The sequence below is a fragment of the Bubalus bubalis genome, chromosome 4 (genome assembly GCF_019923935.1).
Source record: "Bubalus bubalis isolate 160015118507 breed Murrah chromosome 4, NDDB_SH_1, whole genome shotgun sequence".
NCBI lineage: Eukaryota > Metazoa > Chordata > Mammalia > Artiodactyla > Bovidae > Bubalus > Bubalus bubalis.
The window spans coordinates 50,081,915-50,105,529 of NC_059160.1; the positions used below are offsets into that span (position 1 = coordinate 50,081,915).

At 43.1% G+C, this 23,615-nt stretch overlaps 1 protein-coding gene and 1 long non-coding RNA gene across 6 annotated transcripts in view; one reads left to right on the plus strand and one right to left on the minus strand.

The window, feature by feature from the left end:
• Positions 1-2,843, plus strand: part of LOC123333231 — a 34,581-nt gene extending 31,738 nt beyond the window's left edge. Inside the window, exon 3 of the long non-coding RNA XR_006550446.2 lies at positions 2,469-2,843. This is a non-coding gene — a long non-coding RNA (uncharacterized LOC123333231). The remainder of the gene's footprint in view (positions 1-2,468) is intronic.
• RFX4 (regulatory factor X4) overlaps positions 1-23,615 on the minus strand; it is a 171,016-nt gene that overhangs the window by 18,265 nt on the left and 129,136 nt on the right. For 4 of the 5 annotated variants that reach the window (XM_006069578.4, XM_044941398.2, XM_045165388.1 and 1 more), the window contains 4 exons: positions 21,243-21,337; positions 20,690-20,807; positions 9,419-9,538; positions 8,701-8,862 (listed from right to left, as the gene is read on the minus strand). In XM_006069578.4, coding sequence (XP_006069640.4) covers positions 8,701-8,862; positions 9,419-9,538; positions 20,690-20,807; positions 21,243-21,337 — 495 coding nt within the window. The remainder of the gene's footprint in view (positions 1-8,700; positions 8,863-9,418; positions 9,539-20,689; positions 20,808-21,242; positions 21,338-23,615) is intronic. The other variant, XM_044941397.2, reaches the window with a different exon arrangement.

The following is a 23,615-nucleotide window of genomic DNA, read 5'->3' on the forward strand; positions in this document are numbered from 1 at the left end:
CTCAGGTTTTGGGCCAACCTAAGCCTTTCTTAGTACCCTCCTGAGAAATAAGCTCCTAGAAGTACATCTGGATTCTAGAGCTGCCTGCCCTATACAGTAGCCAGTACAAATTTAAATTCACTAAAATTAAATACAATTAAAAATTCAGTTCCTTCATTGCGCTAACTGCATTCAGTTACTCAGTGACCCCAAGTGACTGGTGTCTACTGTTTTGGACAGCTCAGGTTAAAAAAAAAAAAAAGAGTTCCCATTATCACAGAAAGTTCTATTTGGATAGGATTGCTTGGGAGTATTTGACACTAAACAAACATTTCCCATAACATTCAAAACTGAGAAGAGAAAGATTTTACATCTAGCTCCACCCCCACTGGCTATCATCTATCCTAAAGGTAGTTGTGCTTAAGAAGAATATTTTCTAAGTTGAAAAGCTCATCTGTTTGAATTACACGTTACCAATACTTCCATGGCCAAAATGAGACTGACAAAACTAATCAGGGGCAGCAAATGAATCAGCTCCCAGAGAGATAAGTTGGTTCATGACCTGGCCCCTGTGTATCTCTGCAGCTTCCTCTCCTGTACCCTCCCCCTCATTTATACCCACCAGTCAGTCCTCACTATGCCAGGCTCTTTTCTGCCTCAAACCCGTACACATGCTGCACTCCACTACTTAAAATGATCTTTTCTTCTCCCCAGTCTTTATGTGGCTAGCCCCTTGTGACACTTCAGGTCTCAGACAAATGTCACATCTTCAGAGAGGCCCCCTCTGACCACCCAATTAAGATGATGCCACCATAGCATTTATGACCATTTGAAATTATATAGTTACCTGATGCTTAACTTCCATATTGACTCTCTTACCCACTAGAATATAAGTATCATGAGGACAGCAACTGCACCTGTTCTTTTTTTTTTTTTTCCTTCACTTTTGTACCCTAGAACATGGCACAGATTAGACATGGAATTACTTGTGGCTGAATGAATGACCAAACATATCTAAAGATCCCAACATGAAGCCAAGACCTTGGTGGTGTGAAGTCAGGGGCAGATTAAACAATCTATTTTCAATGCCAGCTTCTATTTCCTAATCCTGTTCCTTTAGAGAAAAGGAAGCTACAGGGATGGAAGAGGAGGAATTCACTGGCAGGGACCATTCTGAGTTCTGTGAGTGAGTCATGCGGCTCTGTGGCAGGGCTGCGGTGACCACTAGCTCCCACTCATTTTGGCTTCCCTCAGAATAACTGAGCTTTTGTTATTTGGAAAGACTAGGGGCCAGTTATCTTTGTTACATCCTCAACAGATGCAGAGAAAACGCAGCTGGGCAGGCCAGATGTTCTACAGTTAGGGCTATTTATGAGGAATTTGCCTCTATTTCTTTAGGCATCCTAGCATCTCAGTGATTTAATTTGCTGGTTTTGTGTTGTAGGGAACCCATGATGGGAAGTTGAAAACATGAGTTTAATAGTTAACTTTTATTGTCATTGCTGAAAGAGGGCATACTTAAAATGACATCATAAATGAGCTCTTAGAATTCTTCCATGGCCTGACCTGGAGAGAGTGGGATTTTAACGTTTTGCTTTTAAAGACATTGAAGAATTGCAGCCCAGTGTCATGTTAAGTGGGCTGCTCAGTTTGGAACCACCTGCCATGCTCCTCAGGAGGAGAAGCGCCAGTTTTCCTTAAAGTAAGCTAAGGTTTCTGAACCTTGCTGGGTTATGAGGGAGCTGGCATGCCACCAACATTAGGGGGGGGGGAGGATAAATGGGCTTGATTCTGCCTTGTGGAAATCTTAAAATGGAACCCTTTATGCAGTCTCTCAAGGCATTGCCATAGACTCTGACATACCCAGTCAAAACTGGCCGTGCATCATATGCAATTCGAGGTGCTTGATATGCCTTTCCTTTTCCCTCTGACTTTTAAAAACAATGAATAAATGCCATCTTAAAACATATTTAGGGCTTCTCTGGTTGTCTAGTGGTTGAGAATCCACCTGCCAGTACAGGGAACACAGGTTCCATCTCTGGTGCAGGAGGTCCATCAAAGGACCATCTCTGGTCCACATGCCACGGAGCATCTAAGCCTGTGTGCCATAACTACTGAGCCTGTGCTCTGTAGAGTCCACGAGCCACGACAAAAGAAGCCACCACAGTGAGAAGCCTGTGCACTGCAAGGAGGAGCAGTCCCTGCTTGCCATAACTAGAGAAAGCCGGGGCACAGCAATGAAAACCCAGTATAGCCAGAAATACATATGTAAGTAAATCTTTTTAAAAAACATATTTAGAAATCCGTATAGGGATGGACAGAGCACTACATACAGATATAGGTGGGACGTGGTTTTCCTAGTGAGTCATAGCTTATTCTCACCCTACTTTGTATTCCTTGTATCAAAGGATCCCCAAAGGTTATGTGCAATGAATTAATGTTCTCTTTGTGCTCACCAAGCAGACATAATACTGTTCTCTTTTTCACAGCTGAAAAAAATGAGGAAGTGTCCATCAACAGTGAGATGCTGGTTTGTGGAAGACCTGCAAACACCTGATTGGCTCTAATACTCAAGGAGCTGAACTTGATAATATGTACATCATCTGAGCAATGATATTCAGAGTGCTGGAAGCCCAACAGAGCCACTGAATCACACAAAATTTCATTTAAGATGTTAATAAGCTGTTTCACCCAAGAGTTGTTTTGTTTTATTTTTTCTACTTCTTTACTTCTTGCTTCCTGGTTTGGGTCCTTTTAAAAACAAAATGGTTTTGCTTTTTTTAAAAATTTTAACCATTTTTTGGAAAGTAATAGTATATAAATCAAGCAATCATTTAAAGATAGAAATAAAAATTAACTGAGCATGAAAACCATAGGCTGAGTTAAAAAAACATGACAAATGCATTTTAAAAGATTTCCAATAATTGCTTTCCAATGTACAATATTGTTCAAAAAATACACATATTCCCAAATTTAAGCCTACTGTAATAGATTTCCTAATATTCAGGTGTATACCATGGATAACTCGTGCTTTATATTATAGTATCTATAAAACCATACATGTTGTTAGGAAATTATGCTTGTGGTTCTTCCAAGACCATGAGCCACAGTGCATGCCAAGGTTCAGTCCAATTTAGCAATGGAGTATTTCAAAAGTGGTACTTGAGAAAAATATTACAGATAGTTTTATACAGGATGACATTTTTAATGCCCCCTGGAGATATCTGAGAACAAAGCTGGAATGTGCCAAAATCTTCAAAGGTTACAGTCATCTGAGGAGAACCTGTTTCACATTTGTATTTCTAAGAAGCTACTTTTATGACGCCTGAACACATTGCACAGAAATCTCTCAACACATTTATGATATTCCTGTGCCTTTGACTATCACACCTGCCATACCTCGAGGCCTCCACATTAGTACAAGGAAAGCCAGCGGCAGACTTGCGAGCTGGCTGAGAAAGATGATGAGATCCTAGAAGTCTTTCCTTCACACTCCTCTTTCCCCTTACTGCCTTGGAGTCTTGTTTGATCTGTTGCTAGGTTGACCAAAAGATTCCACTCAAATTGTTTCTGCTTCATAATGCACAGCTATCCCAGTTGCATAATTTCCCTGTTGATTTTAGAAGTATGGATGTTATCACTGGCTGACTGACGTGCTTGTCTGCCAGGCGGTGGGGGGGGTGGGTGGGGAGAGGTGTGTGCACGGGCAGGATTACTCAGGTAAGTGGCTTCTAGGTGCTCTCACTGCCCTTCCTTCCTGAGGAAGGAGACCCCCAATTCCAGCCTCCAAAGAACCCCTGAGCAGCAGCAGAGCTTGAACAATGCTCAAGTTCTCATCCCATTTTATTTTCAGCGGATAAAGTTGTTCTTTTCTGCACAACTTTTTTTCCTGAGCCTTCTAAGCAGGAACTACAACAACCCACTGTGGAGGGAAAAATGGGAGGGAAGTGGGAGGGAGTCAAATTCTTCTTTGTCAAAGTAGAAAATGAAATGTGATTTGAGGTACATCTACATAAATAAGGGCTTCCCCTGTGGCTCAGCAGTAAAGAGTTCGCCTGCAATGAAGGAGGCACAAGAGACACAAGAGACATGGTTCAAACCCTGGGTGGGGAAGCTACCCTGGAGAAGGAAATGGTAACCCACTCCAGCATTCTTGCCTGGGAAATCCTGTGGATAGAGGAACCTAGTGGGCTACAGTCCCAAGGGTCACAAAGAGTTGGACATGACCGAGCACACACATATGTAAATAAATGTGGTGATGCTCACATTGAAATTTCCGCTGAAGAGGAGGACTCTCTCCAGCTGTGGACCCAAAGTGAAACCACTGCTCCATCTAATGCCAGTTACGGACAACCCTGCTTCCCATCACTGCTCTGAAGAACCCATCTCCTGAACTGTCCCTGATGAAGGGCCACTGGGATGGTTAGCACGTTTTCTGTCCCTGGTAACTTGGAAAAGAGGGCAGGCACCTTATAGGCTTTAAGCATCTGCTCATTTCCTCTCTGAGTAGCTCTGGCTCTGGAAACGTTTGGGAAAGAATTAAACAAAAGTCTCCTGGATATATATTAATACTTGAAGTTCCCTGAAAATGACATGCTGTCTCTTGACTCCAAGCCTGTGCTTGGAATACCTTTTCTCTCATTATTTGGCTCCCCAGATCCTTCAAGTACAGGCTGGAGGCCCTGATTAGTGCTCCCTAACTCTTTGACCTTTCTTCCAATTCAGCAGTCATTACGTTATAACTACTGTCTTGATCTTCAGAACCCTGTGCTGTGCTGTGCTTAGTTCCTCAGTCATGTCCAACTTTTTATGACCCCATGGACTGTATGTAGCTCGCCAGGCTCTCTGTCCATGGGGATTCTCCAGGCAAGAATATTGGAGTGGGTTGCCATGCCCTCCTCTGGGGGATCTTCCCAACCCAGGGATCCCAATGCAGGTCTCTCTCCAGCATTGCAAGTAGATTTTTTACTGTCTGAGCCACCAGGGAAGCCGCTAACCCTTCTCCAGGTGATCTTCGCAACCCGGGAATTGAATCAGGGTCTCCTGCATTGCAGGCCGATTCTTTACCAGCTGAGCTACCAGAGAAGCCCCATCAGAATCCTGGCATCTAACAATAAACTCCCAGGGGTAGGCACCACAGTTCACCTGTTTGTATCACCAACTTCTGAAGTGTAGTTCATAGAAGCCACTTGAGAAATATCTATTGGATAAGTTCAGTTCAGTTGCTCAGTCGTGTCTGACTCTTTGCAACCCCATGAACTGCAGCACGCCAGGCCTCCCTGTCCATCACCAACTTCCGGAGTTTACCCAAACTCAAGTCCATTGAGTTGGTGATGCCATCCAACCATCTCATCCTCTGTTGTCCCCTTCTCCTCCTACCCTCAATCTTTCCCAGCATCAGGATCTTTTCAAGTGAGTCAGCTCTTCACATCAGGTGGCCAAAATATTGGAGTTTCAGCTTCAACATCAGTCCTTCCAATGAACACCCAGGACTGATCTCCTTTAGGATGGACTGGTTGGATCTCCTTGCTGTCCAAGGGATGCTCAAGAGTCTTCTCCAACACCACAGTTCAAAAGCATCAATTCTTCAGCGCTCAGCTTTCTTTACAGTCCAACTCTCACATCCATACATGACTACTGGAAAAACCATAGCCTTGACTAGACGGACCTTTGTTGGCAAAGTAATGTCTCTGCTTTTTAATATGCTGTCTAGGTTGGCCATAACTTTCCTTCCAAGGAGTAAGCGTCTTTTAATTTTATGGCTGCAATCACCATCTGCAGTGATTTTGGAGCCCCCCAAAATAAAGTCTGCCACAGTATCTATTGGATAAATGAATAGATAAATAGATAGACGTGTGACTGAATGAACAGATAAAAGACAGGACCTAAACACGACAATCTCATCCTATTTGATCTTCACAAACACATAATTTCATTCCCAGTGTATTTTAATTGGAACTGTGATGTGACTAAGCCCACGTTACGAGGGTCTGGAGCAAGATTCTAACCTGGAGGGAACCCAGCTGCAGAGTCACTGTGGGTGCCCGTGAGGGGTAGGGAAGGCCTGAACGTGGAGGCAGCAGGCACTGGAGGGAATGGTGGGTCAAGCTCTGGGTTAGAACAACTGGCCTTGGGAGATGTGGAGGAGAATGCCATCTGTCTCCCCCAAATCTGTCCCTCTTCCCGCCTGGGGGCTCACTATCCACATTCCCCACCTCTGTGTGCAGGTCCATGAGGCCATGTGACAAAGTCCTCACTGAGAGAATGTAAGTGGAAGTGGCACGTGCCGCCTTCAGGCCAGGGCTTCTATCAGTGGCTTTTTCCTCCTTCAGGTCCACTTTCCATTTCTCTTAGCTGGTTGCAGACTTAACAAAGCCCAAAGCCAGTGGTCCTCAAACTAGTCAGCCTCACCATCACCTGGAAGCTTCTTGAGCAAATGGCTGGGCCCCACCCTAGAGTTTCTTTAAAAAAAAAAAAAAAATTATTTATTTATTTGGCTGATTCAGGTCTTAGTTGCAGCACTTGGGATCTTTGATCTTCGTTGTGGTGTTCGGGATTTAGTTCCCTGGCCAGGGATCAAATCTGGGCCCCCTGCATTGGAAGCATGGAGTCTTAGCCACTGGACCACCGGGAAAGTCACCGCCCAGACTTTCTGATTCAGTAGGTCTGTGATGGGCTCTGATAACAAGCATTTCCAAAAAGTTCCAAGGTGATGCTCATACCACTGGTCCATGGACCATACTTTGAGAAGCAATGCCCTGGGGTATGCTGGAGCCCCACATTGAAGGAACATTCATTTCCAAATGGTTGTATTAAAGACAGCCTCCTCTCTGACTGAGACATCCTGTGTGAAATAGATTCCCATCGTGTTAACTCCAGCCATGTTTGGGTCTGTTACTGTGGCTTAGCCTACCCTAGCTAATCCAGGAGGAGTTGAGGGAGAGGAGAGCTGATTCCCAGATTTGGTACTGGGGCAAATGGCAGAGTAGAAGAGCAGATTTGGGTGGAAAAGATAATGAGGGACTTCCCTGGTGGTCCAGTGGTTAAGAATCCACCTTGCATTGCAGTGGAGGCAGGTTTGACCCCTTGTCAGGGACCTAAGATCCCACATGCTGCAGAGCAACTAGGCCCACTCTCCACAACTAGAGAGCCCAGGCGCCACAACTACTGAGCCCACAAATCATGACTGGAGAGTCCGTGCATCTTAACCAAGATCCCGTATGCAACAACTAAGGCCTGACACAGCCAAGTAAATATTTTAAAAATAAAAAAGGAAAGATAACGAATTATTATCACAGACTTAGCAAGCTCTCCACTCCACAGTCTGGTCTGCTCACCCCCACCCTCACCCAGGCCCATCCAGCAGAAAGTTGTCTCTGCCTTTCATTCCTGTGTGCTCACTCTTCTCCTATTAGCTGAGTCCTTCTTATCTTGAGGCTGCCTTTGAGTTTCACCCCTCTCCCGAAGGCTTCCCTCCTGCCTGCCTGGGGTTCTGGTGGGATGGACAGGGTCTGCTCCTCTCTCTGAACTCCTACAGCACTCTTGGCCACAGCCCTCATCTTATAGGCAATCCAAACACTAACCGCTTCTGTCTAGATAGCACTGCACTGTTAACCAAGCACTTTGACTTTTCTTACCTCATCTAATTCCCATATTTCTAACCACATGAGAAAACCTAGAGGTGCACACAAACACACACCCATACACACATGCACTCTATTCATTATTATGTATTACCCAACACTTACTGCATATTCCACATACAATATATCATTTCCACAAGTCTTGAGAGCTAGGACATTTGCTGAATGACCGAATGAATAAATTTGTTTATGGCAACTGCTGAGTCTGGTGCCTGCTGGGCCGGGAATTTAATTCTTTTCCACCCTTTACTTTTCCTCCTCCATAAAATGGTACAATAGTTACCTTGTAATCAAGTAAAACAATTATGCTGAGGGTCCTTTGCTCATGGTAAAGTAACACTTAAATATTAGCAACTAGCTATGATTATCCTTGTAACATTTCTTCCATTTTCAAACATCTTGGCATGCAAGATCCTGTGGGATGTGACTCGAATTTACCTTCCCAGGCTTATAACACGCCTTCATGACCACCCATATTTTAGCCAGTTTACCATTCCCTGAAAGGGTCCCACACTTCCCACCCCTGTGCGTTTGCATACACTGTCCTCTGCCCAGAGGCCCTTCTATAATACCTTTGTCAGTTAAAATCAAGTGTCAGCTCCCCCCTCCCCTGTTAGGTCTCCACAGCTAGATGGACTGTCCCCTTCCTTGGGGACCTACAGCATTAGCTCGAACCTTGCTTACTGCCCCACCTACCTTAGTACTGCCACGGCTTATCATATGGCTTCCTGTCTCCCCATTTTCCAGAGATATCTCTCAGTTTCTGAGAGAACCCTTTCTCATTTTTCAGAATGTCTGTGTTCTGTGTTTTATATCATTTCAATCATGCCAGTGACTTAGTTTCTCTTTTTTGGTGGGGGAATCTGGAGATTTTATCATGTACTTAATCTGCCAACTTGAAAATAGAAGTTTTCAAGAAGTATCAGGAATATGAGCAGATGAATAAATGGATAAATCCAGGAGGATATTCAGATGTTGGCACTGTTGTGGGAGGGTGCTGGAGGGAGAATGTTTTTCTGTAGAGCTCTGGATTTACACATCATCTCCCCACTCAGGGCCTTGGAGGGACGTTCATTACCTGTAGTGCTGAGGCCAGTGTACTCAGGCGATGGGTTGCTGACAGGGGAGGAGGGGGGCGGCACTTCCACTGACGCGGCAGACTTTGCCGGAGAAAACGATGGCACAGGGGAAGGGGTTGGCGGGGCAGCCTCTGTCAGGATTATCTCTTCTCGGACTTCTGCTGTGGGAAGAAGGGTGGATTCTTAGAGCCAAAGGTCAAGGCAAGTTATCCTTAAGGGACTTTTAAAAAGGAAATGTTCTTGTGGTATTTATCAAGTCACGTGCATGCTGTGTGCTCAGTCACTTCAGTCATGTCTGACTCTTTGCAACCCCATGAATTTTAGCCCACCAGTCTCCTCCGTCCATGGGATTCTCCAGGCAAGAACACTGGAGTGGGTTGCCATTTCCTCCACCAAGGGGATCTTCCCGACCCAGGGATCTAACCCATGTCTCTTATATCTCCTGCATTGGTAGGCAGATTCTTTACCACTAATGCCACCTGGGAAGCCCCTATCATGTCACTCCTCTGATTAAAATCTTTGATGGTTTCCCATCACCATGGTGGCACACGAGGCAATTCCTGCATACACACATGCCCACTGTTGGTTTCCCACCATCTGATCTGTTCACCAAAACTAAATTCTCTGGGATGTGGAGCTGAAGAAACACAGAGCACAGACGTAAGGATACAAGTCAATGTGAGAAAGAGGGCATGTCCCAGTGAAGTGCCAGCTTACCCGTGCTTCCTTCTCCCTTCATGGCTCGCATGAGCTCGTTGGCCCGCTCCTGGCAGTGCAGCGATTCTAACAGGTAGAGCACGTAGTCATCAAACATCAAGTGAATTAGATGAAAAGACCCTGGTAAGAAGAGATCCAAATAAAAGGTAAGCCATCTCAGCTCAGGTGTGCCTTCTGGTCTGGTTGACAACACATTGAGCAGTGCTCTGACCACCTGTCCCAGGTACAAATCACCTTGTTGTTAAGAGTTTGCTCTCCTTTGCCATCTCCTCTCCTAGCCTGGGGTTTAGCATAAGGTTAAGTGTTGGAGAAGACTCTTGAGAGTCCCTTGGATGGCAAGGAGATCCAACCAGTCCATCCTAAAGGAAATCAGTCCTGAATATTCATTGGAAGGACTGGTGCTGCAAGTGAAACGCCAATACTTTGGCCACGTGATGCGAAGAACTGACTCATTGGAAAAGACCCTGATGCTGGGAACGACTGAAGGTGGGAGTAGAAGGGGACGACAGAGGAGGAGGAAGTTGGATGGCATCACCGACTCAATGGACATGAGTTTCAGTAAACGCCGGGAGTTGGTGATGGACAGGGAGGCCTGGTATGCTGCGATTCATGGGGTCGCAAAGAGTCGGACATGACTGAGTGGACTGAAGTGTCTCAATTAATAAACTGAGCAAGTGAGTCTCTTCCTTGCTCAATGTATTAATAGGACATCATCAAAAATGGCACCTATTGAGCCATCTGTCAAAATGCATCTGAGCTCTTCCACTCACACTGTCCTCATCCTTGTCCAGGCACTCTTTACTTTGTTCAGCATTTCTGGACACAGTGTCTTGCATTTTCCTCTCTTCCACAAGCTTCTGATTCCCCTGACTAGACTGTAAGGATATCCACAGCAGGGACTTTGTCTTCTAACTCACTGATGTCTACCAATGTATGTGACATAATTCTAGGACCATAATCGATGTTTTAAGTTAGCAACAAATGAATTATTTCCTTGAGTGTTTCTGAGACCTCTGTTTACCACATGGTGCTTACAAAAGGTATTGCTTGAAAAGACTGGGTATCCTTAAGTAGTAGTCTTCATCTTAAACTTAGAGTAGATTATTTCATAAAGAGGGATATGAACAATCATTTTGGAAGATTTTTCCAATGTGTCGGTCTTTGTGCTCAAAATATTATATTCAGTAATTCAGTTTCTATAACCACTTTGTAAAAGTAGGTGCTTTTATTTCTGTTTTGCAAAGTCAAGTTGTTCAAGATGACAGCATACATTACTTCAAAACCCTCATTTCTTGCATGTTGTGCTGCCTCCATGGACATGGAGCCACATATGGGACGGTACTCCATATCTGCAGTTGGAGAGAGGGGCCAAGCCCTCATCTCTAGTCCCATGTTTCCACCTCTCAAAGGGACATTTCCACATAGATATCCTGCTGTCCTGTGAAGTGTCCAACACTTCTCACTGACCTCTCCTTCCCCCATTTCCCTTGCTTTTTTTAGAGGCCTTCTGAGACTCCCCAGCATTATTTATCTCGTGATCTGATCATCATCATCAACACCACTATGACTGTCATCACAGATTTATTGAATGCTCACTATATGCCAAGGACCTTGCTAAGCACTTAACAGAGAGTTCATTCTTTCAACAAAACTGTGAGATAGGTGGTATTATCCTCCCTTGTGTTGTACTCATTTGAAAAGACCCTGATGCTGGGAAAGATTGAGGGCAGGAGAAGGGGATGACAGAGGATGAGATGGTTGGATGGCATCACCGACTCAATGGACATGGGTTTGGGTTGACTCCGGGAGTTGGTGATGGACAAGGAGGCCTGGCATGCTGTGGTTCATGGGGTCACAAAGAGTCGGACATGACTGAGCGACTGAACTGAACCGAACTGTGCTGTACTTAGTCACTTAGTCATGTCTGACTCTGTATGACCCCATGGACTGCAGCCCACCAGGCTTTTCTGCCCATGGGGATTCTTCAGGCAAGAATGCTGGAGTGGGTTGCCATGCCCTCCTCCAGGGAATTTTCTCAACCCATGGATTGAACCCAGGTCTCTTGCATTGCCGGTGGATTCTTTACCATCTGAGCCACCTGGGAAGCCCATTATACTTTCTTATGGATGAGGAAATGAGTCTCTCCATTGGAATTAAGCAGGGATTGGTCTCAGGTTGGTATGGCTCCAAAACTCTGTTCCTCTTTCCCATATAGACCCATCCGGTTCAGTTTCCTCATAGCACAGATGGGAAGATTAAAGGATTTGGTCCTCAGAAGGGCCATGTGAGCTGGGTGCTATGCTTTTACAGGTCTCAGAAATAAGTTGATAAGGGCCAGTTTGGGGCTTTAGGATGGCTCCTCTTAGGTGGAATTTATTTTCTCCTTTTTAGTTGTACCTGGCTTCTTTGTGCACGTGCACACACACACACAACACCTTTCAGTTTAGCTAGATGGATTCTTTTGGTCCAGAAATGCTACAGAATAAGATTCCTGGCTTAACGCTGATGCCCCCAGATGCCCCCAGGTCATGCACATCTACTCCAGTCCCTCCACAGAGCTCCAGGACCACATCCCCCATCTTGAACTTGGTCCCCATTCTTCCTCCATTCCCAGGGTGCTGTGTCTGTTCTTTGACCCCATTTGGAATTCAGAACATTCAGGTGTTTTTGAGTAATTGTGAGATGCAGACTTCCACAACTAAACTTTCCATCCACTTCCCTGGAATGAGTCCTGTGAACCGTAGGTAGAGCACAGTGGGTAACCGCGTGGGGCTGGATCAAACTGCCCAGGTTGAACTCCGGCTCTGCTACTTAGTAAGACTTGGATGAGTTGCTCCTTGGAAATGTTAGAAACAAAACCAGCCATTTTCTGAGCTCTTGCTCTGTGGCAGCCACTGGGTTAACTGCTGGAAATTTACTGCTGCATTAATCCTCATCACAACCATTTGAGATGAGTGATACCCTCCTTCTACAAAGGAGGAAATTGAGGCTCAGATGGGTAAAGTTAACTGTCCAACGTCACACAGTTATTGTCAGACATGGGACTTGAACCCAGGTCTGACTGATACTGAAGTTGTTCTTCAATCAATTATGCAATAAGGTTCTCTGAGAGGGGAAGTGCCATAATGAAGAATAGTACATGTGCTTAATGAACAGTGGCTAAGGTCTCTTTTGTTAGTAATGTTCTAAGATTAGAACATTCTAATGTTCTAAGTCCTATGGTGTGACTGTTCCATTCACAGAGTCAAAGAAGTCAAAAGACAGCAGCGTATACCAAAAAGTTCCAAAGGTTCTCCACAATGAAGAAGTATTTGCTGAGATGTGGCTCTAAGTCAACAAGGATAGAGAGAAAGACCTTATGAAACTGAATTAGAATGGAAAACCCTAGATAATAAAAATGGGTTTAGTAGTTTTAGCACAGACAGGCACCTCGGATCATCTACACAATACTCATGTCTAATAGATAAAAAAACAAGATTTGATGAAGTGAAGACACTAAGATCACCCTCTTAGAAAATATCAGAGCTGGGCTTGGAGGCCAGTACTCCAGGGGAAGTGTTGATTTGGGGATTTAAGCTCTCCTCCTAATGACTCTGATCAGCTACCCAACTGGTCTGATAATTTCAATCATCCTTCAATCAAGGAAAGTTTGTAGAGCTACTGCTGCTCGCTTACCACTGTGATAAGTGTTTTGAGTACAAAGGAAACTTCAAGCTCAGTTACTGACTCCACAAAAGCTGCAGTGTCCTTGGTGAGCAGAAATCCATCCTTAAGATTATTAGGCAACAAGCAGTTCAGTGCCAGGTGTCATGACCATGGGAGCAGTTCAAATAGAAGGGAGGAAAGAGAAAAAGGAGATTCAGAAAGACTGATGAGAGGAAGAAGAAGAGGGGAGGGAGAAGGAAAGATAGAAACATCAAAGACAGACAGGAGACAGGCAGTTACAGCTAACATTCCTGCTTTATTTCTTCCCTTAGCACTTAACACATCTGCTATTCTATAGACTGAATTTATTTATCTTTACCATGTGCCTCCCTACATTAGATTGTAAGTGCCATAAAAGGAAGGAATTTTATGTCTTTTTATCTACCTCTCCACCCCCCCCCCCACACTGTTCTACACTCAGCATCTAGAACAGTGTCAGGCACAGTGGAGGCTCCATGGTTATTTGTTAGACAAATGAATGAAACGAGTAAGCACTGACCACTTACCATATGCACCGTGCTAAGCCCTTTTAATTTTCCAACAACACTGTGAAGAAGATATTATCTTCAGTTAACACATGGGGAAATGAAAGCTCAGAAGATTTTAAAGCACTTGTCTAAAGTTACAGAGCTATTGAGCATTGGAGTCTGTTATGGAAAAAGGTTTTAGGATACAGACAAAAGGAGATTGTTGTTGTTATATGATGACATAGTTAATGCCATCTTATAGAATCAAAGCACTGCTTTTTCTTCTGAAAAATTTCAAACATATGGAAAGGTATAAGTAATTTTAAGAGAATTCCCTGGCAGTCAGGGGTTAGGATTCCACACTTCCTATGCAGGGAGCTTGGGTTTGATCCCTGGTTGGGGAACTAAGATTTCACATGCTGCATGGGAAGGCCCCCCCAAAAAAGGAGAGAGAATTTTAAAATGAACACCCAGTGTACTCAACACTAAGCTTTATAAATTTTTAACATTTCACATATTTGAATTTTTTTAATTGAAGATAAAAATGAAGCCCCAGTGTTCCCTTCCTTAACATGCTCTGACACAGCATGCCCTGACATAGCATGCCCTTATGTAATTACTGTCTCAAATCTGCCATTTATTGTTCAAACACATTTCTACATACATTTATATATCCACAAAAGCAAATGATATTGTTTTTTATTTTCAAACTTGATAGAAATGGTACCATATTTTACAGAGCATTCTGCAACCTGCACTTGATACCTTGGGTTTTTAAAGATCTATCCACACCAAGGTGCATTGCTCTTGTTTAATGGCCATGGCCATTGTGTGACCATAGCACGATTTATTTGTCCATTCTCCTGTTGATGGAATTTAGGTTATTTACATTTTTGACTATTGGAAACTGGCTCTAATGAATCTCTTTTTTAAATTTTTGTACCTATTGCCTTGTGTTTAGGACCAGAGGTAGAATCTCTGGGTCTAAGAGCATCTACATTCTTAAGTCTTATGAGGTAGTGCCAAACTGCTCACTAATATTTTTCACACCCTTACCGGTAGTGTAGTTAACACAGTATTTGCCATCTGAAGGGTGTGAAATGTTACTGTCTTTATGTTGCAGTGCCCTAATTTTTAGAGAGGTGCAACCTCTTTTCATATGATTATTTCCATTTGAATTTACTTTTCTGTGAACTATCTATTCATATTCTTTGCCCATTTTTCTATTAGGGTATTTTCTTTGAAGATTGTATTTAAATTATTTATCACATATTATTTTCCAAACACGAACAGGGTACATGTAAATAATACTTTTAAATTTTTTCCCTTGAAGGCCTTAAAATAATTTTTGTTAGAATTATTTTACTGACACCTTTCTGTTGCTATTATGAATGCAAAATATAAATATGGACATATAGACTGATACATAGAGATAGCTATTTTCTATTTAATGGTAAGAGTGCTAAAGATTTTTTTAAAACTGAAGTCAGTAACTTGCCTGAATTCTTATTTGTTCTATTAGTTTGTAGATTATTTTTTGTCAGCCATCATGACATCTATAAAGACAATTTTGTGTTTTCCTTTCCGATTCTTATATTTCATTTCCTTTTCTTGTTGCATTTGCTAGCACCTCCAGTACATAGCTATCAGAAACAGTATTAAAAGGCATTTGTTTCTTATTCATGACTGAAATGGGAAAACTTCTAAAGTTCCACCACTTAGTATACTGTTTTCTGCAGGTTTTTAAAATACTCTTTAACATATTAAATGAATTCTCTTCTGTTCCTAGTTTGCCAAGAGTTTTTAAAAGTTATATTTGAGAGCTGAATTGTATCAAATACATTTTTTTCCTCTGTATCTATAGACATTCATATGATTTTTCTCTTTTAACAGGGAAGACCTTTAATTTGTAATGTATGTTATTGAGTAATTTTCTGACTTTGAATCCTACTTGAATTCTTGGCATTGTACTCATCAACCATGATTTAAAAAAAATTTGCCCTGGATTTGATCTGCTAGTATTTTATTCATATATATAGATGAATATTTTCATCTATATTTATGTGTGGTTGAGTCATAATTTCCTTTTCCTATACAGCTCTTCTAAGTTTTTGAAGCTGAGATTATATCAGCTTCATAAAATTAACTGTATAGCTTTCCTGCTTTTGTTTTTATTCTCTAAAACACTGATTTTCATGTTAATTTTCATAAACTAAGGATTTTATGCTTCTTAAAGGTTTAGTAAAAGTTGCAGTTTATGCCTGATTGTTTTGAGGGAAGAGATCTTTTCATTTACTGTGATTATTAGTTGATCTTATTTCTAGCATTTTATTTCATGTTTTGAGTTTACTATATATTTTTTCTAAACTTCCTTTATTTTCTTAATTCTTGTCAGTTAAATTTTCACATTTTTCCATTTTTCTTTGGCAAATTATGATTCTATTCTTCTACTGATGATTCTATATCCTACACATCTATTAAGTCCAAACTATACATTCTTTTCAACAAAATCTAATGTTATACAGTATTTCAAGACAAAGACCTTTAGCATACTCTAACTATTCCTGAAAGATTCTCTCCCCACTTCCCTGTGTTTTATTGTTTCCTACAGTTTAATTTTACCTTTTTATAACACACAACAAAAGTTTTTAAATTACAATCAAAAGTTACTTAAATTTACTTATATATTTTAAAATTTCTTTCATCTTAAAGATGGCCCCCAAATTATTTAACAAGCCTTCCTGGGAAAATTGTGTGTGTTGTGCGGGGGTGGGGGGTTGCGGAGGGGGTGGGGGGTGGTCTGTGCACTTCCTTCCGTCTCGGTAGGTTTGTGACTGCTTTGATCACCAAAGCAAGTGTAGTGACACTTTCACTTCTGAGACTGAGTTACAAGAGACATTGCCGCTCCCTCCTTGGCACACTCGTTCAGGGGGCCTAAGCCTCCACGAGAGAAGTTCAACTGTTCAGAGGCCACAGTGCTGTGAGCACACAGCACGGAAAGTGAGCCGCACAGAGAGGCCATTTGAGTGCACCCTGATCGGCTGTCCTAGGCTCCAAGTCATCCCAGCCCAGGCACCAGACACCTGAGGATTCCAGAGGATTCCAGCCTCCAGCTGGGTGAGCTCCAACTTTTGAGTCCTCCCATCTGAGGTCCCAGATATCACAGAACAGAGGCCAGCCATCCCTGCTGGACTCTGAGGTCCCAGACATTATAGAGCAGCGACCAGCCATCCCTTCTGGATCCTGTTCACATTCCTGACCCATCGAATCCGTAGGCATAATTTTGTTTTAAACCACTACACTTTTGGTAAACAACAATATCTAGAACATTGCTATTTCTTGCATCCCAGAACTTAGTGACGGTTTTATTTTTCTTCTTATTGAAATGTACCCTTTAATTTTTTTAAGTGAAGTTCTACAGGCACCACAGTTCTCTGAGTTTTTGTATAACTGAAACTATCTTTGCTTTGCCCTCACTTTTCAATAATGGTTGACAGTTCTTTGTTCTCAACACTTGTCTTCTGGCATCTCTTATTACTCATGATCATCTAATAATTGTTCTTTTCTCTCATAGCTTAAATTTTTTTTTATTTAAAATTTTTTTTTATTCCATCAATATGGCTTTAGAAAAACCATCAACGAGGGGTAAACAGTTTAGCCTTTTTCATGCCATGCATCTGAGCCCAGGATATTTGTCTTAATTATGGTAATTGAGAAAGCATGGCTTTTGTGGCAAGGCAGATCTGATTTTGAAACAGAGCTCTGCCACTTACCATATTGATTTTGGGCAAGAAAATTCTCCATCTCAGTAAAAAGATACCTATCATTGTCTGCCTTGCAGATGTGAGAATTAAATGGTACTGTGTGCTTCCTACACATTTGTCAAAAAGAGTAGCATTATCTTGCTTTTGCTTCCTGTTCATTCACAGCTTCCTTGTCTGTTTTATTGAGGGCACTACTAGTGGACCTCATAAGTTGTGAGAATTCAATGAGAAAGTGCCTAATATTGTGTCTAGTGTATATTAGGCCCTGAATAAACATTACTTTGTTTTTCTTATTACTATTTGGCTGAAGAAAGTTAGAAGAAGCCTTAGCAGTGTGGCCCTAGCGGGGGAGCCCCTAGCGGGGGAGCTCAGCTCAGTTTGCTGTACATCCTGGGCAAGCCCTGTCTCCTCTCTGGGTTTCTGCTTTTTCTCTTCAATACAGGGAAAGCAATTCCTGCCTCCTGGTGCTTGGCGGGCTTTTGAGTGACATTTTGAAGGTCAAGATTCTGCGTTTAGCAGGTTCTGAGTAAGAGAGCCAGGCCAGGACATCCAAACCTTGAGAAGTAGTCTGGAAGCTACATCCATCACAGTCACTTGGCCTGGGAGCTGCTCGCATGTGGCTTCCCCTGCCCTGCCTGAGCGGGTGAGCTTTGACTCTAGGCCAGGACAAAAGTGTGTAGAAAGGTGAAAACTTGGGAAATGATACGCAGCCCCACCCCCTTAGCCTTCAAATCCAAGGCAGCTTTCCACACCATTTCATGCTGAAGCACTTCCGGGAACTATGCTTGCCTTCTGGATGTTCCCAAACAGTGAAAACAGGGGCATCTGGTGAACACCCAGAGTGAAAGGGTAAAGACACCTGCCTGCCTCAGGAGCCAGGTATCCTAGGAACTGGACTCAGAGCAGCCAACCGCAAATGCATTGCTGTTGTTGTTGTTTAAATAGAGTCTCTAATTTCCTCAGCTCCATTAGGATGAAAAGTTCATTGCCCACCACCCTACCTTTGCTGACTAATTTTGCTAGAAAGTGCTGCTTGCAGCAAAGAAAGAAAGTCTGGCTACTTTAGTTCACAGCATAGGCTCTTTCAGTGAAAAGGAATTAGGGAGAAAAGAGTGAAAAGGAATTAAGGAGAAGAAAGGAGTCAACTACCTTTGAAAGAGGCTCTTCTGGGAAGAGGTGATAGAGTCCCTGCGGGATCATTGTGATATTCCACACGATCATTGTGACGGTCAGCCTGCTACGCGGACACACAAACGCCCGCACCATTCACAGGGCCAGGATCGTGTGGGAGTTATAAGATATATAGAGCTGGCCCCTGCGGCTGGGGGTGGGGCCAGGGAACAGAGGGCTCTTTTTCCTAATTAGCTGTTTTTATACAGGGAACACATGACCCAAACACAACCACCAACTGTGTCTTTGACATATACAGGCAGAAAGAGGGATCTGGGCTTTTGTCTGCCGCAAATTCTTTCAACTTGCCTGTCACCCCAAGCCGCAAAACTCAACAATGAGTCAGATGAGCAGGACCATTTCAGAGACCTTGCTAAACGGACTTGGAGACAGGTATTATTTCCATCTGTTAAGGGTTGAAAAATACTATAAACGTGAAATTGGATTCATATTTTTTTCCTTTCCTTTTCTAAAAGTTTTGTGACCATTCTTTGCCATTTGCCTGAGTTTCCAGTGTATCCTAGAATAGTGTATGGTTCAAAAAGAAACAAACACATTTTAAGGAATAGTTTTTCTTAGTACTTATTCACTGAACTCTCATTGTTCTACTGTCCATAACATCGACTGTTAACTTAGTAAATACAAATGGATTTCAAAGACTATTACAACGTCAACTACGTTCTCTAGCTAATGAAGGGTATTTGATAATATAGTCAGTTTAAGAATCAGCAAATTGAAGCATAAGATATAAAGCAAGGAGAGGATGCTTGCTTTGTGGATGTGTATATATTTATTTGTGTGGCATCGTTCATTCTTTGATTCTAAAACAATGAAAAAATCTTGAGTATTTTTTACCCATTGGCTTAACTGAAAGCAGTTATGCACAAATGGTTTTCCCAGAGCCAGAGGTAACATGTGCTAACACTAACTATGCTGAACTGGAAGTCATCAAAATGCCGTGTCTGATGTCACTGCCCAGGTAGCGGTCACCACAGCATTTCCATACACAGCTCAAAGAGAATTTCCATCTGTAGCCAGGGTGCAGGCAGGTTCAGAGAACTTCCCAATGCTGAGATTAAAGAAATCCACAACAAAACACTTCTCCAATTGGGTAAACACAGTCTTTCACGGACAGAGCTGTTTAGAAAAAATAGTGCATTCTTTGTTTCAACACATATTCACCATGTTGTATAGCACAACTGGAAAATACTGACAAGACCATAAAAAACAAGATGGAGAAGTGTCAGTTAAACCCAGAGCAAAGCCCAGAGCTGATTGGCTTAATTGGAGATAATGAGAAGCAAAAATCACATTTCTACTTGCAAAGTTAAACAGAGAACAAGGTAATTACCCTGAAAATTTACCAACAGCCCTTTGCTGAAATGCCTAGAAAATTGAAGGCCAGAGCGGTTTTGAGATTTCAAATGTCTGGATAATGCCTAGAAGTCCTACGTCACTTGTTTAATGATGACCTGAACTCTGTGCATATGCCATTCTTTCTAAGGAAATATAATATTCCCCCCAAGTCAGTGATTAGGTTCTTGCCCACAGAGACTATTAGAAGCACCTCTGGGCAGAGATTTCAAGTTCCGTTAACACTGGAAAACAGAAGACAAGGACTTGGGGTAGGGATGTCTCCTGGAGGTGGTGCAAACCCAAGGGGTCAGGAAAGCAAAGGGGAAAATGAATGCAGAAGTCCTTCACGAGGGATCAGACCAGGGCATGTCATCAAAGAAACTTGTCTACCCACCGCTGGCCTGTCAATCAAGCCATTTGCAAATGTTTGGACTCAGGGGGTTCTTCATGTGCCCAGTCTTGGCATATCCACACTATGAAATTTGTCAAAATAGTCCTGTAAAAGTAGCCATGACTGGGGCTTCCAGAAAAAGGGGAGCACAGCCACTGCTATTTACTCCTCTTTAAACTCAAATAGTATTGTGTGCCAACCTCTCATCTTCAGATATGAATACTTCTCCTTTAACATGCAATGCCATCTTTCTCCCTGAAAGTCCTAACATCATGTCCCCCAGAACAGAGGATGTTTCCGGGTGCTGTCCTTATGGTCTCAGGGACAACAAGACCATGCCTAACTCTGGAGAGATGGAATGGACCCATGGAGCCCAGAGAAGACGTTTTTGGTTTGGAGGGGGCTGGGGTGGACTTACCGAAGCTGGGGGCACTGTGCAAGGTCATGTCCCGGATCACCCTTGTGCCAAAACAGGACCACATCAAGAGAAACTGCTGGGCCACCTTCTTCAGGGATCCTTGTCTCTTGGCAGCCACCTAAGACAGAGTGAACAGCTCTATGAGTGGTTGATTTGATTTTCACTTATTATTCTTTTTTATAAAAAATGACAAGAAGGTTTATGGGTCTCTAAGATCAATGCCATGGAACGGTGGTTTTTGACTTTTTATTTTTAGCAGCAAAAGTACACTCTAAGAAATGAAATCTTAAGTCAAGACTCAATGTGTACAACAGAAAAAAGAGATCCTGGCCTGGTTGAACCAGGGGAGGGAGCCTCAGAGTCTTGCCTCCTTTGACTCTCTTTGCTGCCTACCTCCAAAGGGTGGGGGGGTGGGCAAGCTTTGTCTTGGATCCCTAGGGTTCTGAGGCCACCGAGGAAACACTCAGCTAGTTTGCTGCTGGTGACCCAAGTGCCACCAACAAGAGTTATGGACTGCCATACAGGGCCGGGACCTTCCGCTCAGCTGACCCACCTTCACAACACACCGGTCCACCATGGTGTCCAGCCACTCAATGTAGGACTCGATGGGAGACTGCTCCTCCAGGAGGTGGTCAAATTCCTGATACACTGTCAAACAAAGGAGAGCCCCCCACACCATGCAGTTGGGTTTAAACAGAGACACATTCAAAGATTTAGAGAATACATCCCAACTTATCTTTCCAGGCTCCTCTTCCATGCCTAGGAACACTTTCAACCATGGCCAACCCCAGCTTACTTCTCATTCCTGCAAACCTCTGCTTGGATTGTTTGGTCTATCACAAAACAGCAGAAATGATCCTCCTGTGAAATTCTATTTACCCTCCTATGCTCCTTGTCAGCAGAGCTGATCATTCTTCCTCTATATTTTCGAATTATTTGTATTCTTACCTTCACTATGTCATGAAGAGCCCTTTGTTATAGTTAGTAGTGTTTATGGGAGTGTCCCCCTGCTACTTCTTTGTCTGATATCTTTATTAGCTGGTGCATTCCCTGTGACATAGCTCTTATCCAGCAAGTGCTTGCTTGTGCAAACAGGTCAGACACATGCTAATGCTCTCTTGCACTCTCTCAGCACATTTGATCATTTAAATGTTTCTGAACCATGATGGTTTTGGCCAAGTAGCTGAACCAGCCTCTTAGTGCTTGACATGTAGCAGATGCTTGACAAATATTTATGGAGTAGAGGGAGCAATCTCTGTGCTTTCAGTTTCCACATCACTGACAGGAGGATAATTGTACCACTTCACAACCTGTCTTTAGGCATGAGTCAAACAACTGAATCTAGAAAGATTTTGTAATCACTGGAGCACTGTAGAAAGTAGAGACATTGCTGTGATGATCTCCAATCAAAAACATCTTGTTTTATTATATTTTTTGTGTATTTTTGTTTGTGGGGCTCAATAAATCAAGCCATAATTCAGGAACCACACATTCCTACAGTTTTCATTTGTCTGAGCAATTTTTGTTGTTCCATTTTCCAGGACCGACCAATCTGCTCTACTTTACTTGTAATAGCTTCTGCAAGAGGTCGGCTTGCAGGACCCAAAGTCAAACACTTTAGAATGAGAAAAGGCTTTTCAAAACCATTTAGTTGATCTGTGTCATTTTCGAGATGAGGATGTCTCATGTCTATGTCTAAGAGGTCAAATGATCCCCTCAGAGTCAGAGGATGAGTTGATGGCAGAACAGGAACTGGCACCACTTTCTCTTTGGTGGTACTTCCCCCTTCCTGGCATGGCCTGTGTGCCCAAGATACTGTGCTTCAATCAATGATGATATGATGATAATGATCGTAGTTGCAGTGAAAGTGTTAACTGCCAACATTTACTGAGTGCTTGCCGCATGCCAGGTACTGCCCTAAAATGTTTTATATGGACACCCTCTAACCTGAGACTACCTCCAGCATGTATGTGAATGTCATGAGGCCAGAACTGAGAACGGTGCCTGATACTTGGTAGCTGCTCAAATGTTTGTTGGAAGGATGAATGGCCCCCAGAGGTAGGTACTGTTATTACTTCCCTCTTTGACAAGTGAGGAAACAGAGGCACTCAGAGATGAGTGACTTTCCAAAGGTTTCTCCTCTGGTTAGAGGCAAGTTTCAAACACAGTGGGACTCAAGCACTTGCCTTGCAACCTCTTCACTACACCAGCTCTACACTATGTACCAAGAGCAAGGCACACATTGTCCCATTTAATCTCTTTGCATTATCCCCATTTTACAGATCTGGTAGCCAGAGTCCATCAGAGCCAACGTTTGATTTAACGTCTGTCAGGCATCCCAACCCCATGTTCTCATCGCAGCACCACTTAACACTCCTTCTAATCAGCATGCTCAAATCCTTATGTGCACTTTTTAATTGAAGGTAAATGAGCATCCCCTGCCCGCATCTACATCATGGACATCATGGTAACCCCCTCAAGCAAGAATCTGAAGACTTGTCAATTGGTTGTAAGGGAAGAAGAGTGCAGTACACAGTTGCCCCTGGTCCTTCTCAGACTGGCCCTTGGTCGAGCTCACTGTGTTCAGGGACTGATTTTCCAGCTGTTTGGAAGGAGCAAGGGTGACACCCATGTGCCAGGCCATCTGCCTTCAGGCTTCCTCCATCTCCCGCATCCTGCCACTGCATCACTTAGTATGTTCCCTTTGGTAAAACTCATTCATTTGGAAGGGCTTCCCAGGTAGCACTAATGGTAAAGAATCTGCCTGCCAATGCAGGAGACATAAAAGACATGGATTCAACCCCTGGGTTGGGAAGATCCTCTGGAGGAGAACATGGAACCCACTCAAGTATTCTTGCCTGGAGAATCCCGTGGACAGAGGAGCCTAGTGGGCTACAGTCCATTGGGTTGCAAAGAGTCAGACATA